Here is a 14,697-nt window from a genome sequence, read left to right as displayed (position 1 = left end):
ATCCAAAAGGTTGTCCAGGTCCTCTTCCAGCTTGGAAAGAAATTTAGGTATGGCTACGTCGAAATCGGATTGATTTCGGTCTTCTTTGATGTTAACTGGGAGAGGGATCTCATCGAGTTGATCAACAAAGTTGTCAGCTACCTGATGTCGTGCATCCTTTGATATTTTCGGTGTGCTAGGGTCAATCAAGTGACTGTCAAATCCACCCGAGCCATCAGCTATGAAAACCCAGGAGCCAACGTAGAAGGTGGTGCCTTTGGCAAGTACCATATTGTTGTCGAGAGGTGCCATCGAATTCTTCCGATGATCGTCAATGAAGGCCCCTAGCTGGCGCGCCAGCTGGCGGTATTTTACCACCAAGCTCTCCGAGGTGTACCCCGAGGAGATTAATTGTAGGCAGGGACTCACCGAGATCAGAACGTGATGGTGCAAGGAACACAAAGATTTAGACAGGTCTAGGCCGAGCATAATACCCTACTTCCTGTGTGGTTGTTTGTATTGCCTTAGGTGTTGTTCGATGTTTTGGAGGGCTCCCAGCCTGCCCTTATATAATCTGGAGGGACAGGGTTACATGGGAAGTCCTAGCCAAGTACTACTAGAGACCTACTACGACGGGGTCGAGTAGTCCCCTTGTACATCAACTAATTCTACTTCTATCCGAGTAGTTACAGGAGAGGTAAGGTATATCCATGCGCTATTCCTTACTCTAGAATATCCCATGCCTGTGAGCAGTCCCGCTGCCCCGGGTCTAACAAACTTAGTGTTTTGGAGTTTGCTTGAAATTCTTAGCCCGACTAGCATGTTTGATATTCTTTTGTTTTGAGGATCTAGCCGGAAGCTTCTTATCTAGCTTCGGCTTTTCCATTTCATGCTTATGACGGCTTTTGGATTCAACAGTTTTCCAGACACCAATCTCGGGTTTCTTGGGTTTAACCATCTTTGGCTTTGATTTATTTTGTGAAACCCTAGACATGGCAGTTGGACCGATTGGAGAACCGGTCAGACTAGTTTCGGTGCAACCGGCAACTTTGCCCTTGTTTTGTTAACCCCCCCCCCCCCCCCCCCGCGAGCGTTGAAGTACTAGATTTAGTCTCTGTGCTCTTTCTAGGGGATTTTGGGTCAAATAATTCGGCTTGAGACGTCCGAATTGCATCCTGACTAGCAACATCAGGCAAACTTTTGGGAGGATTATTAGCCGGCTTTTTAATAATTGACTTTTGAATTATAAGAATTGAATCTACACTATGCTTTCTATCAATCAGATCATCCACAAAATTAAGTAAACCACTTATAAAGCTGGCTGTAGACTTACTATGATTTGGTAGATCGTACATTCTCAACTCGTTGATGACAGATATATTTATCATGATGACACCTTGCTCTATTACCTGATAACAGTGAGAATGCAAATTTATGTCAATGCCCTTGTGTAGATCTTCAAGTAATTCTTCAAGTGCCATTATATTGCTGGAATTTGATAGATCGGCCATGATAGTCAGATTGTCGTTCCCCAGTGGAGTCGCCAAAACATGTTAGCGCCGATTCGGGGCCAACACACAAACACGCACGATCGCGCAGCGAGCAGCGATGCTCCTTGCAGAGCGCAGCACCAAACAGTCAGACCGGTATGGTGGACCGGTCAGACCGATCTTGTCGGGCAGCCCGACGTGGATCCAACGAACACCTGCCCAGGAGGGACCCCATCGGGGCAGGCGCGCCTTGGGTTGCCTTAGCCTCAGCAGGCCAGCTAGGGCGTAACCGCCATGGAGACGAAGGAAGAACAGCATGTCGAGGTTGGAAAAGCTAGGGTAAAGAAAAAAGGTAAAGATGATAAAAAGTAGATTGATTTGATAGATTTGATTGGGTTGTATCCCTCAGTCGGTCGTGGCCCTTTATATTTATAGGGTGAAGTGGACTTGTCTCACAAAAAATCTTACTACAAGATCTAAATCTATGAAAATCACAAGTTGTACTCAGACTCTACCTTGACCGGTTAGACCGGTTGGTCACGCCAGACCAGCTACAGCCGCCTCAACCGGTAAGACTGCCTGAACCCACCGATTAGACCGGTCTGTGCCAATTTTGGTCGTTAACACCACTCACCCATTGCGGCAATTGAAACCATCGGGGTGGCCTCTCCTGGTTCCATCGAACATGTACATGGAAAGAAATATGTACCCTTTTGAAATTAGGTTCACGAACAACCTTGATTCGCATCACAGGAGTAGTACCAACTAAACCTTCGACAATATCTTTGAGCCATCTAATAAGGTTGATATGGTGCATTGTATGTGAGTAAATTTAGAAATTATTATAGTATAGTAAAAAATATATGAAAATAATAAACGAGTCTTACAACATTGGGAATTGATCCGCGCGTTCGATTGCCAGATGGCAAGGCAATGGCTTCATGGAAATGTAGGCCTGGACGCTGAGCCAATGCATCCGTGAACATGCATCCATGGCCATGACTTCCACGATGAAAGCTGCCACTATGATGGAACATCTAGCACTTTATGTGCTCAATATATAGAGAACTAAAATACAATCCATGATTTCTACTAAGACACTAAAGTACAATATGATTCATTAATACTACTAAATAAATTATATAACATTCTCAACTTCAAATGGATAAAAGAAATAACTACTATAATGAAAAAGTTTACTACCTCGATCATATGCATGCACATGTAACAAAAGTTGTAGAACTAGTTTTATGGAATCCAAAACAGTTGAGTTTGCATTTTTATGATTTGTCTATGATTTTCTATAGATTTTATCAAATCTGAGCTCGGTTTTTACAAATATGTCCCTAGGTTTAGTGTTTAAGCCCCTACAAAGATCCAAATCTTTGCAATATGGCCCTTGCTCAGATTTGGAGGTTCGGCCGGCCACAATCCGGCCCCTAGGCTTGCTGGCGGCGATGGAGAAAAGGGGAAGGAGCAAGAGGAGATCAAGAAGCACAAATTCTGCTTTTTATGGGTCCAAAGATTCTTTCGCAAAACAATCCATCTTTTTCTGGTTTATCGATTTTACAATGAAAAGTGGAGGGCATTGTGTCTTCGCCAATGACTTCCCCACTAGGTAGGATTTTTTTAGCCCAAGCCCTTATTTGTTAAGGGGAAATGAGTCCAATTTGAAGGCGGCTTCGGAGCGGTCGGAGGTGGCTGGAGCTCAGGCTGGCGGCGGCGGGCTGGGGCGGAGGTGGGTCGCGGGTGCCGGGGCAGAGGCGATGAGGCTTGGGGTGGCGGAGGCGGTAGGGACCACTAGCAGACGCAGGTCGGGGGCGCTGGGCCTTGGGGTGGCAGTGGCGGGCTGGGGCGGAGGCCGCACGAGAAAGGCCGACGCAGGGAGGAGACCTGCGCGGAGAGGGCCGACGAGGGGTGGCCGGGAGGTGTGTAACACCTCCAGTGTTTAAAAGTAATTAGCAAGGTCCTTAACCATGTCATCATGCATAATCATCAATATTAAACTAAATAATGCATTTCTTGTATGTTTACAAATGCATGTGTATGTATGTATGTGTGTAGGTGCATGTACCTTTAGGTAAAATACATCTTTTATCGGTTTTAAATATGTTTGTTCACCGTCGCCATGAAATGACAAATAGATTGCAATGATATACACCCTAGGTGATGTTTAATGTTTATAATTTTTGCAAGAGTAATCAACTTCAAATTTAAAGTGGTCACATGAAAGGATGAATGAATTCAAATCTTAACAAACAAGCTTCGAAAATAAATTCAAAAATAGAGCTCAAATTAACTTTTGCCAAAAACAAAAGTGGTAGTCTTTGCAATTTCCTACAACTTTCGTGTCGAATTTTTTTTCGAGTTTCCACACAAAATTTTTAACAAACCCGAGTCAAAATCCGGTTGACTTCCTATTCTCTCTTCTCTCTCTTCCCTCCTCCTCGCTCTCTCTTTTCTGTTCCGGCACAGCAGAGCAGAGCTGACCTTGCGGCAATGCCGCCTGTGCGGCCTAGCCTGCTGCCACCACCTGCAGCCACGCCCAGACACCCACGCCCCAACGGTCGCTCGGCGATAACCAGACGCTGCCGAGCTCCCGCACGCACGCCGTTGACCCAGGGACGCGAGGAACGAGCCTACTGCCGCTCGTCAATCCCGCTTCCCTCCTCGCTATGCTTCCACTCATGGCCTTCCATGATGAGCACGCAGCGCCCCATCCCATCGCCACTGCGGTGCCCCAACCCTCCTCGCTGCGCCCCTGACCGGCCATTACTGCCGCTCGGCGAACACGCCACCGCGACGCCGCACGCGCCGAGCTGCTCCACTACTGCGCCCCCTCTCCTGCCGAGCTCTCCCCCTCTCCATTTGCTTCGCCAAGAGACGTTCCCACCCTCCCCTCTCCACTCTCACGCTCACAGAGCCGAGGCCGAGCACGCCCAGCACCCAGAGCGGGCGCCGCCGCATGCCATGGACGCCGCCCCCACCTAGCTCGCCGGTGAACCCCATCCTCCGCCCTCCCTCGACCCGAGCCTCCCCTGGGAACGGCCCCCCCTTGGCTCACTGGTCCTCCCCGACCCCTCCACCGCCACCCCAAGCCACCGGAGCGCCACCGCCGCGGACAGAGCCGCTACCGGCCGCCCGCTCACCACGGCCCCGCCTCCTCCGGCCTTCTCCCGGCGAGCCAAGGCCACCCGAAGGTAGCCCTCAGTCTCCTCTTGCTTTTCCCCTGCGGGGCCCCCACCTCCAGTGACCCTCCTCGCTGGATTTCGGCGCACCCTTCCCTCCTCTGTTCCCAACCGGCCAGGGGCCTCCCTGGAGAAGAACCAAAAAGTCTAGGGGTCCAAGTCTAAAAGCGACATGAACTATAGAATCCAAAACAGCAAATTTTGAAAATTCCTAAAAATTTGTAGAAAAATCATAAAAATACAAATAAAAATATTTTAGAATCTTTGAACCTAGATCTACAACTTTTGTTACATCCACTTTTTTATTTGACCAAGATTTGTATCTCTAGATTAAATATTAGTTTTATCCACATTTGTATGTATCTCAAGTTCTACCAACGATCTTTAGCTGATTTTCGGAAAGTATGCTACAACCTATATGAGTAGCTTACTTTACAAATTTGAGGACATTTTGACAATTCTAGCTATAGGTTTCATTAGATCTTGGTTTATGCCTATGTTAAATAGAATTAAATCCACAGGATTCTATACAAGTTTTATTGAGCTTAAATTTTTACAGAAGTCTTACCTTAGTTTCTAGATGCTATAGAAAAATTTTAGGAATTTTTAGTAGTGTATAACTAGTACTTTTGATTTATTCATTAATAAAAATTGTAAATCAAAAACCCTAGTTTACTTCATTAGAAAAATCTCATATTTTTACTAGAGCTTGATTTTGAGTACATGAATATGACTGTAAAATTTGAGCCACTGAAACTAAGTAGTTTACTCTGTAGACTTTTAGTTAAATATATGCCTAGGAAAGGAATCTAAATTCAGATGCATTCTGTGTAGCTCAATTAATTATGAAAACTTTACCACAATCTCATATTAAGGAATCTAACCTACCGGTAAAATTTCATTACCAGAACTTGTATTCTCTACCCTAGAGAATTGTTTTTGTACACTAGTAGTAATAGCTTCATGAGTTGTTCTGATTTATTTGCTACATTAAATAATCTGAAAATTTTACTGCACACTAGTGACCTAGTATAGCATCTCACATAAAAATATCAGCATCATTCTATGCTTTTATCTTTAGTTATAGTTCTCCCTTGTTTTCCATGTGTTAATATGATGAAAAACTTTTTTCTGCATTTTTATAAAAGAAAAACAGCAAACCCAGCTCCGTTGTGAGTTAAGTATAAATAAAATATTACTCAATGAATGATTGCCCAATAAAGTATTTATGAAAGTGTTTCATTCTCCAATTCGGTTTTTGTTGGACTACAACTTTATAGTGAAAAATAAATAAATGAATAATATCACCAAAGTAACTCATATGTATGCATTTCATATAGATACGACTACTCTCGCTGACGGTACGTACGAGCTGGTGCCGGAGTCCGAGAGTAAGCAGCGTGAAGCTCAAGTGAATCTAACTGAAGCCACTGAAGACCCGAACCAAGTTTCGGAAGAGCCCAAGGCTAGTTACGCCCAGGAAGGCAAGCCCCAGAGCATGACCTATTACTTCCAACTTTATGCCACTTATTGTTTCTATATACTTGTGCATTTAAGTTTAGAGGAGTTGATTGAAACCTTAGTTGCATGATCCTAGGTACCTATGTTTGAACACTAGTATGTGTAGGTCGCTAGATAGCTATGCTAATGATTCGGTAGAAGTCGAGTGATTTCCTGTCACTTGCGAGCTTATAGGAGTTGAATGTTTACCACCTACTGCAATCATAAGGCTCGCGACGGGATCATGGGACCCCGTCGGTTTAGTGACAATGTACTAAGGCCGCAGTGTGTGGTAGTGGTTGTTAAGCGTTTGAACGTAATAATCACATGCCGAGAAATATGGTAATCGGTAAGCTTAAGTATCTGATTGGATCAGGGCGTGGGACATACCACCCCACCGTCAGCGGGTGAAGAGTCGTCGTACTTGTAGTCGAGGGCAGTGGGCCTGTCCCGCGAAACGAGAAGAAAGGGGAAATGTTGCGTGGGTGACTTCGCTCCCCATGCGTGTGAGTTAGGTTTGCCTTGCAAGGTTAATAAAATCAATTCGAATTGTTCCGCCGCTCACGAACAATGAGACTGCTTAACACTTTTGCCACATAGAGTAAGAAGTGGAACAATGATGATGATGAATATAGTTGATTGATGAAAAATAATTGTTTTTCACCATGTATGCTATTGGATAGATGCTCACTTAGAAGGGTTAATTGAACAAGAATTTTGAAGCTAAAATCGGAAATTAAGAATTTACTCTTAGTTGCTTTTCGGCGAAACAAACCCTCCAGCCAAAAGCCTTGCATGTCTAGGTAGTGGGCTAAGTATACTCATAGTCGGGTAAGCCTTGCTGAGTATTAGTATACTCAGCCTTGCTTGTGGCTCAACTTTGTTTTCAGGTGATACGTTTGAAGATCAGATAGCTAGCTTGACTTGGCCATATACTTTACCTCCTGGTTGGTCGGTGGAGTGGGATCCGACTCCGGTCAATGATGACAATGACGAGTGATGTCATGTACGGGCTTCATCATGCCATATTGTATCGTCGTTTAGAACTCGCTTTATTTCCGTTGTAGTAGAACTCTGAACTACTTTAATTTTGAATTTCAAGTACCTTTCTGAGATTTCAAACTTGGTTTGTAATAATTAAGACTCTGTAATGTAATATATTTGTGAAATGTTGTACTCTCTGGACTCATCTTCGTGTGAGTTGCATGTAAGCTTTGGGTTTCGATCGACGTATAAGTGGATTCTTCGGGATTTTACCCGACAGCACTGCCGGATTACTCTGTTTGAAGTGCGTGTTAACATGTATTGCCTTTAGGGTGATGGTTAGCGCACTTGAGCCGGATTAATTCGGGCGGTTCTGCCACAAGGCGCCGCGCGGGGAGGTGCGCGGCCGCACACGGAGGATTCCAGTGCGGGGAGGAGGCCACGCGGGGAGGAGATGCAGCGGCGGCGGGGATGCGGGGAGAGGCGGCAGCGGAGGAGGAGTTCGAAATTTTAGCAACCTCCCGGCCTCTGTTCGCGCGCACGAGATCTCAGAAAGTTTGTTAGGTCCACGATATATATAGGAAAACAATTTGTAGGGGCCACCTGCCCCTACATATCATTTTCCAAAAATGTTGATAATTCCTTTAATGCAAAAAAGCTGTAAAACACAACCCGACTTGTACAACAAAAGAATAATATCAAAATCAAATTGCAGTATTTATAATGAATAAAAGTGTTAAAATCGCTATGTGTACCTACGTCACAATACTATCCCATACAACTCAAGTCTAACTTTGTGCTTTCCACACTACTTTACAGTAAACATGTTGAGTTGTATTTTTCGTTTTATTCATTAGTTCTACAGGTTATTATATGCTAATGGTAAACATTTCACGTTTTTTAAGTGTTTTGCAACAGTTCATGTTTTTAAGTGTTTTTCTGCTTTATTTGAATTAAACGAATTTTCTGAGGAATTCAGAAAATGATTCATGGGGATGGGTGGGGGCTCACCCGCCCCTACAAATCATTTTCCATATAACGTTGATACTTCATTGTGCAAAACAAATAGCAAAACGCATCCAAAAGTTGTGAAATTTTTACCATAAGTATATTTTGATATGTACAACATAAGAAAAATATAAAAAAACACATTGCAATTCATATAATGAATAAAAATGGTGAAACTGCAATGTGTACCTAATCCGCAATACTATCTCATACAACTCAAGGCTAACTTTATGTTCTCCGCACTATTTAACCCTAAATATATGTCAAATTGTACTTTTCGTATTTTTTACTAGTTTTATGGGTCATCATATGCTTATAGTATAAATTTCACGTTCTTTTAAAATGTTTTGCTGCATTATTTGAATTAAATGAATTTTCAACAGAATGGAGGTTCACCTCTGAAAATAACTTTTGTAGGGGCGGCTCACCCCAGCTGCCCTTGAAAATGGGCCATTTTAGGCGGGGAGGGGGGTTGAGCCGCCCCTACAAATGCCATTTGTAGGGGTGGCTCAATTTCTACAGTACTCACACCTCTTTCGTAGGAATGGGTGATTTTTTTTTGTTCGCCTCTAAAAAAAATTTCGAGGTGTTACTAAAAATTGTTTTTGTAGTAGTGGCACGTGTTTTGTATTTTTTGATTCCGGTGTGAATCATGAACGAGCTTGCTGTTTGGTAGTGCTCCATCGATTCTTGTGAGTAGTGGAGCAGTGGAAGCGCTACCAAACGTGTCCGCATAAAAAAAAACTCCCCTCCCTTGCCGACCTGTGGCATCTGTGGTTGGCTCCGATGGGTCTTAATCGGCCTAAATATAGTTACAATGCAGTGCTACAGTGTGAAGCCGTGATCTTGGGGTTTGTTCTATGATTGTCCTTCTGAAATGTAATAACATGATCCGCCAGTCTAGTTTTTGTCATGGATGAAGCATTCCCGTTCAATGACAACAAATATATGTTCTTTTGAAACACTTTAGTTAATACTATTTATTCTGTACTACTATAGCGTATGTATTTGTCACATATTTTATGTGTTCCAGTTATGTGTTACAACATACTATCATTTTGTAATATTTTCACTGTAACACTAAAATTTGTGTTACTAAAATAGTTATCTGTAACACGTTTTATAAAAAGAAGTGCAACATGTTACAACCTTTATTTGTAACACACGAATTTGTATTCCTATGAAATTTCTTTGTAAAACATTAATGGATGTGTTACAAGATTATATTACAGAATCTATGTTTTATAGTATAGTGTCCACTGAATATTTTTTTCTTAAGAGTTTTTTGTTGGAAACAGTAGCGCTCATTCCTAGCGTTCATGGACGATATACTAGGAAAAATAAGTGAAAATCGGAGGTAGAGTTTCCAGGACTTCATTATTCTGACAAACAGCACAGTATAGTGACATGGATGTCCTCAGGTTAATTAATTTCTCACAAAGGTTGAAGGCTGTAGTCTTTTTTCCTAACCCTGCACAAGTTAGGAGAATTGTCCATACTCCATATAGATGGTTCGTGAAAATGAAAAAAAAAGGGATGTCGACAAATTCTTTTTGTTGGACTGAGGGGACGAGCAGCTATGATGGAGGACTCGATCATCCATCTCGCAGAGATCATCCACAAGCTGGAGGAACATCTGCTACACCTTGCCTCTGCAACTCGCCCATGACACTGTCTACTGAAGGTGGCTTCAGGCCAAGGGGCAGTGGCAGCCATGGTTTCGATAAAACATCACCGATCGCTGCATCTATGCTCTCACTTGACTGAAAAAATTAAAACAATAGAGATGCAAATTAAAACGAGTTGACATTGCCGCAGCATACGAACGTATGACTTTTTTTCTAAATTTTTGGCTAAAAATAAACAATACTCCCTCCGCACCAAATTATAAGACACCCAAGAATCTTGGAGAGTCAAAAGAATATCAAGTTTGACCAAGATTATAAAGAGAAATATAAAGATTTATGATATCAAATTGATATACTATAAAAATATAACTAATAAAGAATCTAATGGTACTTAGTTTATATAATAAATATTATTATTCTATTATATAAATTTGGTCAAATATAAAAAATTTTGACTTTTCAAAATTGTTGGAATATCTTATAATTTGGAACGGAGGGAGTAGAATGCTAGTACACATACTGGCTGTATCTGTAGCTGGAGCTGCGTATCTTGCTGACTCTTGCTTCCTAGTGCTGGGGGAACGAGAGGTCTGTACATTGGAGGTGGACATGGCAAAACACCCCTCACCGGTGGAGCAGGAAATCGCTGAAAATACAGACAGAGCTTATCAGAATGTGATCTTAGATGAAACCTATATACTGCATGTAATAGCGTTTTCCATTGTTTGAGCTTAATTCGTCGATGAACCCCTTACCGCGGCTGGCATTGGCACTGCCACGCAGGGAGCCACCTGGCCCGGCATGTGTGCAGGCCCCTGCCAAAATGGAATCCGTCAGAACACTAGTCTCCCTAATGATGCATCCCAACGACATGTGTAAACGTACCCTCATGTAAGGGTGGTGCCAGAACGCCGGGTCAGACGGTGGAGGAGCCCACGGCGGCGTCGAGGCACGCGGGACGAGGTGCCGTGGCCACATTGGCACGCGGGGCGACTCCACCCCAGGGGTTGGGTGGCCCCAGACGTGCAACGGTCTTCCGAAGTGCTGCATCGGATGAGGAGGAGGTGGCAGAGGAGGAGGAGGAGGGAAGCCAATGGTTGGCACAGTCCATGCGTTGGAATAATCGGGTCTTTTCGCGGCGGCAGGGGCTCCCCCGGCAGCGTACATCTGCCGTCGCTGGGTCCAGCTCGCTGCCTCCGCCTCCCTTGCTAGCATGTGCTTCCTGTGAGACCGGTACTTCTGCACCGATTTGCAAAGCAAATTGTTAGCATATCAAACGGTCTCAGGCGGACATCCCAACTGCACAAATAGCATTCATCATCAGGAGCTTTTTGATTTATCCATGCAGACTCAAACTCAACTCGCCCAAATGTTTTATATGCTTACCATTTTCACCAGATTTGGTAGTAGGTATGCCAGTTAACTAAATGCTGTCGAAGGCCATACCTCTTATACTGATATAAGTAAGAGTCCAATGTCCATTTATCATAAAAGAGGGTTATACATTAATTAGCTAGATAAGCATCGCCAAGCTTGCATTGTGACAGAAAAAACTGTTCTACAAATTTTTTTTTGCGGGTAAAACTGTGCTACAATTTAATTAGGTTATTAGAGGTTCATATATGGATGGTTGCTTGTCTTACAGCGTTAGAACATTTACTTTTTTCTGTTTACAGTGAGCAGGTGGTCCCACTAAAACAGACATATGGTCCAGATATTACGAACTACAAACTGCCAGGCCAGTGCAATCCGTGAACCTACAGCTCACACATCTGACCGATACAGTACTACAATACAAGTACTAAAGAAAAATCGATGGGGAAAGGACGTGTGACAGTGCAAAAAAGGTCTTCTCTCTTGCAGTGGCTCGTCGTCTCTTGTAACCGTATACGTTTAAACGAAATTGCATTTCAATTATTTGCGAAAGTATATCAATTGCTAGAACCCTCGACGACAAAAGAAAGGGATGTTGTGTATGAATCACTCACCTATTCTTCTGAATTATATGTATCCGCGAGATTAATTTTTTGTTAGAGTTGTAGCTATAAGTGCTACAGATGGGTTGATGAGAGGAATGGAAGTGATTGACACGGGAGGTCCCCTCAGTGTTCTAGTTAGTGGAACTACTCTCGAACGAATTTTTATTGTTCTGGAGGAGCCTATTGACAATTTGGGTCATGTACTGTAGATACTAGTGCAACATTCCCTATTCATAGATTCGTGCCTGCCTTTATCAAGTTATATGATATATCAGGTGTAGAAGTAGGCCAACACTTCTATTGGCAAATACGAGGTTTTCAAATTCATGCCCAAGTACTCATCACTTCTTGGGTCGTAATTATTATTTTGCTTGGTTCAGTTATCATAGCTGTTCGGAATCCACAAACCATCCCGACTGACGGTCAGAATTTCTTGGAACATGTCCTTCATTCAACTAGCTAGTTCACGCTGTTCATCAACCCCCCCACCCAAAACCCCAAACACCCACCCGCCCATCGACCGATACACTGCAACAGACGCATGAGTGGTTCTTTTTTTGAAATAAAACAGAATGTCTTTTTTGCTGTTTACGTTCTCAGTTATTTATTCTTTCGGTTCTCAGGTTATCCTATAGAAACTAGCTTTACAAGGTTTGGTGGTTGTCTAGTTCACGGATAGATATGCCTCATTTTGATGTATTCTTTTTTAGCTGTGTGTATGCTAATTATATGAAGAAGCCAGAAATATTCGTTCAATCTGTTTTTATCAACAATAACATGAATATTAATAAACTTTTTCTTATAAATAAAACGTACCATTTCACGCATGAGGTCAATTTATGGGAACATCAACACATTCTTTTTCTACGCATACAAATTATATTTTCCGTATCATTATAAATAACAAAACTCAGGAAGTTTCAAGTGACTCGCGTGTGTAGTTGGGCTTTTTTTGTTGTGTCTACAATACTGCATACATGTCGAATTAAGTTTGTCTTAAATCAAACTTGGTCAACTTGACCAAATTCATAGAAAGAAATAATAACATTTACAGTACCATTTTGTTTCATTGAATCCACCATGACATATATGTTAACAGTGCATATGCTAGGTAGTATAGTTATTGCTATATTTTTTGTAGAGTTGGTCAAAGTTAATCATGATTGACTTAGGGCAACCCTAATATGACATGTAAAGTAGTGGTTACATGCAAATAGAATATTAACACATGGTTAAAATTGTTTTATAATATTGTATTATGTACATTTTGTTTCCAACATGTTTGTTAAATGGATCATCTTGTCGAACTTGCTATTCCTCTTTATTTTTCATAAGATTCAGTAGTTTTTTGTATATAGATTATGCTTCTTCCAATAGGTTTTTTGTGCACCAACAAAATTAGCTTACTATGACTGACAAAATTGATGATTGATAATACAAGCAGTGATGTATGATAAGTTTCTGCTTGATATGTATATAGTTTTTTGTATATAGATTATTTTTCATGAAGGCTAGGATGTAAATCACTGAATAAAGCTATGCCAGAATGCTCTAAGATATGTATAATCATAAGTATGATTTATCACATATACAGTAATGTGTAGTTATGCAATAATAAGCATTGACACGAACCTGCAAATGACTCGCTATATTATGCCGCGTGAGGGAGTCGATCCCCATGATCTCGAGTATCCTCGACGGCACTGCCTTGTCAATGCCCAGCTGCTCTACCGCTTGAACAAATCTCCGGTGGAGTTCTGGCGTCCAATCCACCTGTTAAGGCATGGCAGAACGTTGTGTCACAAGGCTCAACTAACCTTAATTATGGTTCTGTTCGGCTAGCTTCTCTGTTTTTGGCTTATTCTGGTTTATTCTTTTTCACATAATACTATTGAATCAGTCGAAGAAATCGGGCGGCTGGTCTCATAAGCTGGCTGATTAAGTACTATTTTGTAAGAGAATAGCAAATGAACATGCATGCATACCTTTGCTTTCTTCTTCCCTTGCGAGTGCTTGGTGGTAGACTTGTGCCGGCTCTCAGCCTCCCGCGATGACGATGTCGTAGAAGACGGCGACTTCTCCTCAGCCAACACGGTTCCACCGCCTCCCCCAAAGTTACCATTAGTCCCGGCTACCACATCCTCAGCATGGTTGCAGTAGTACTCTCCTTTCTCTTCTTCCACATCGACGAGGGTCGTATTCTCTTCGCCAAGAACACTACTGCATGGATCTACAGCATCTAACTGCACCGCATCTGCTAAGGGCTGGACGCTGGGCACCTCCTGGTCCATGACACCATCGCTGCCGGTGGTGATTGCCTCGAAGTCGGTGAAGATCTCGCCAGGATCGACTTCAAGGTCCGGCAGCGCATCTCCATCTTCTAGTCTGAGGAAGAAGTCCCCGAAGTCTATCTCATCGACCGTGAAGTTGAAATCCAGGTCGTCCGACACCGGCCCAATCTCCTCCATCTCCATGACGGCGCTTCCACGGCACTCCTCCACATCGGCACACCTCACCGGCGACGACACCGCAACCACAAGCATCTCACTGCAAGTGTCCAACCTGTAGCCACTATAGGTACACTTGATTTATCAGCTAGCTCGCAAATGCAGTGCAGCAGTGGAAGGAAAGGCCCGTTAGGGTTGGTTGTTGTAATGTTTCCTTTGCGCTCCTGCGGTTGAGGGAGCTAACACTGACCATTTGGTGCGATGGCTACTCATTACTCTCCGGGGAGTATTAGGGGTGAAGGGAGAAGGCATGTCGACCACAAGCTCGCAAAGATTTCTCTGATTCGTTTGATGTGTGGCCTTGTCCGTGAGCGCAAGTGCAGCTTGGTCGCTTCTGCGAATTATTGCGGGCTTGCCAGCGAGCCTGTGTGTGGATGAGTGTTTTTGGAGCCAGTTTTTTATTTTCCCTGAAGCAGCTCAGATAGAGAGAGAAA

General features: G+C 43.0%; 1 protein-coding gene across 1 annotated transcript; it reads right to left on the bottom strand.

Moving 5' to 3' along the window:
* Window positions 1-9,502: 9,502 nt before the first annotated feature.
* LOC120703670 (probable transcription factor GLK1) lies at window positions 9,503-14,487 on the bottom strand. Its single transcript, XM_039987819.1, has 6 exons — window positions 13,742-14,487; window positions 13,389-13,529; window positions 10,663-11,016; window positions 10,533-10,592; window positions 10,298-10,423; window positions 9,503-9,912 (listed from the first exon to the last, which is right to left on the bottom strand). The coding sequence occupies exons 1-6, from the start codon at window positions 14,297-14,299 to the stop codon at window positions 9,763-9,765; spliced, it is 1,389 nt and encodes a 462-aa protein (XP_039843753.1). The 5' UTR covers window positions 14,300-14,487; the 3' UTR covers window positions 9,503-9,762.
* Window positions 14,488-14,697: the final 210 nt, after the last annotated feature.

The sequence above is a fragment of the Panicum virgatum genome, chromosome 4K, assembly GCF_016808335.1.
Source record: "Panicum virgatum strain AP13 chromosome 4K, P.virgatum_v5, whole genome shotgun sequence".
Taxonomy (NCBI): Eukaryota; Viridiplantae; Streptophyta; class Magnoliopsida; order Poales; family Poaceae; genus Panicum; species Panicum virgatum.
Note: the sequence above shows the minus strand (reverse complement) of the source record. Positions and strands in the feature narration are given on the sequence as shown.

Coding starts and splice junctions, on each gene's coding strand:
- LOC120703670 (XM_039987819.1), bottom strand. CDS start 14,299: ATGCTTGTGGTTGCGGTGTCGTCGCCGGTGAGGTGTGCCGATGTGGAG. Junction 11,017..13,388: donor ATATAGCGAGTCATTTGCAG/GTTCGTGTCAAT, acceptor AAATCGGTGCAG/AAGTACCGGTCTCACAGGAA. Junction 9,913..10,297: donor TCCAGCTACAGATACAGCCA/GTATGTGTACTA, acceptor TAATTTTTTCAG/TCAAGTGAGAGCATAGATGC.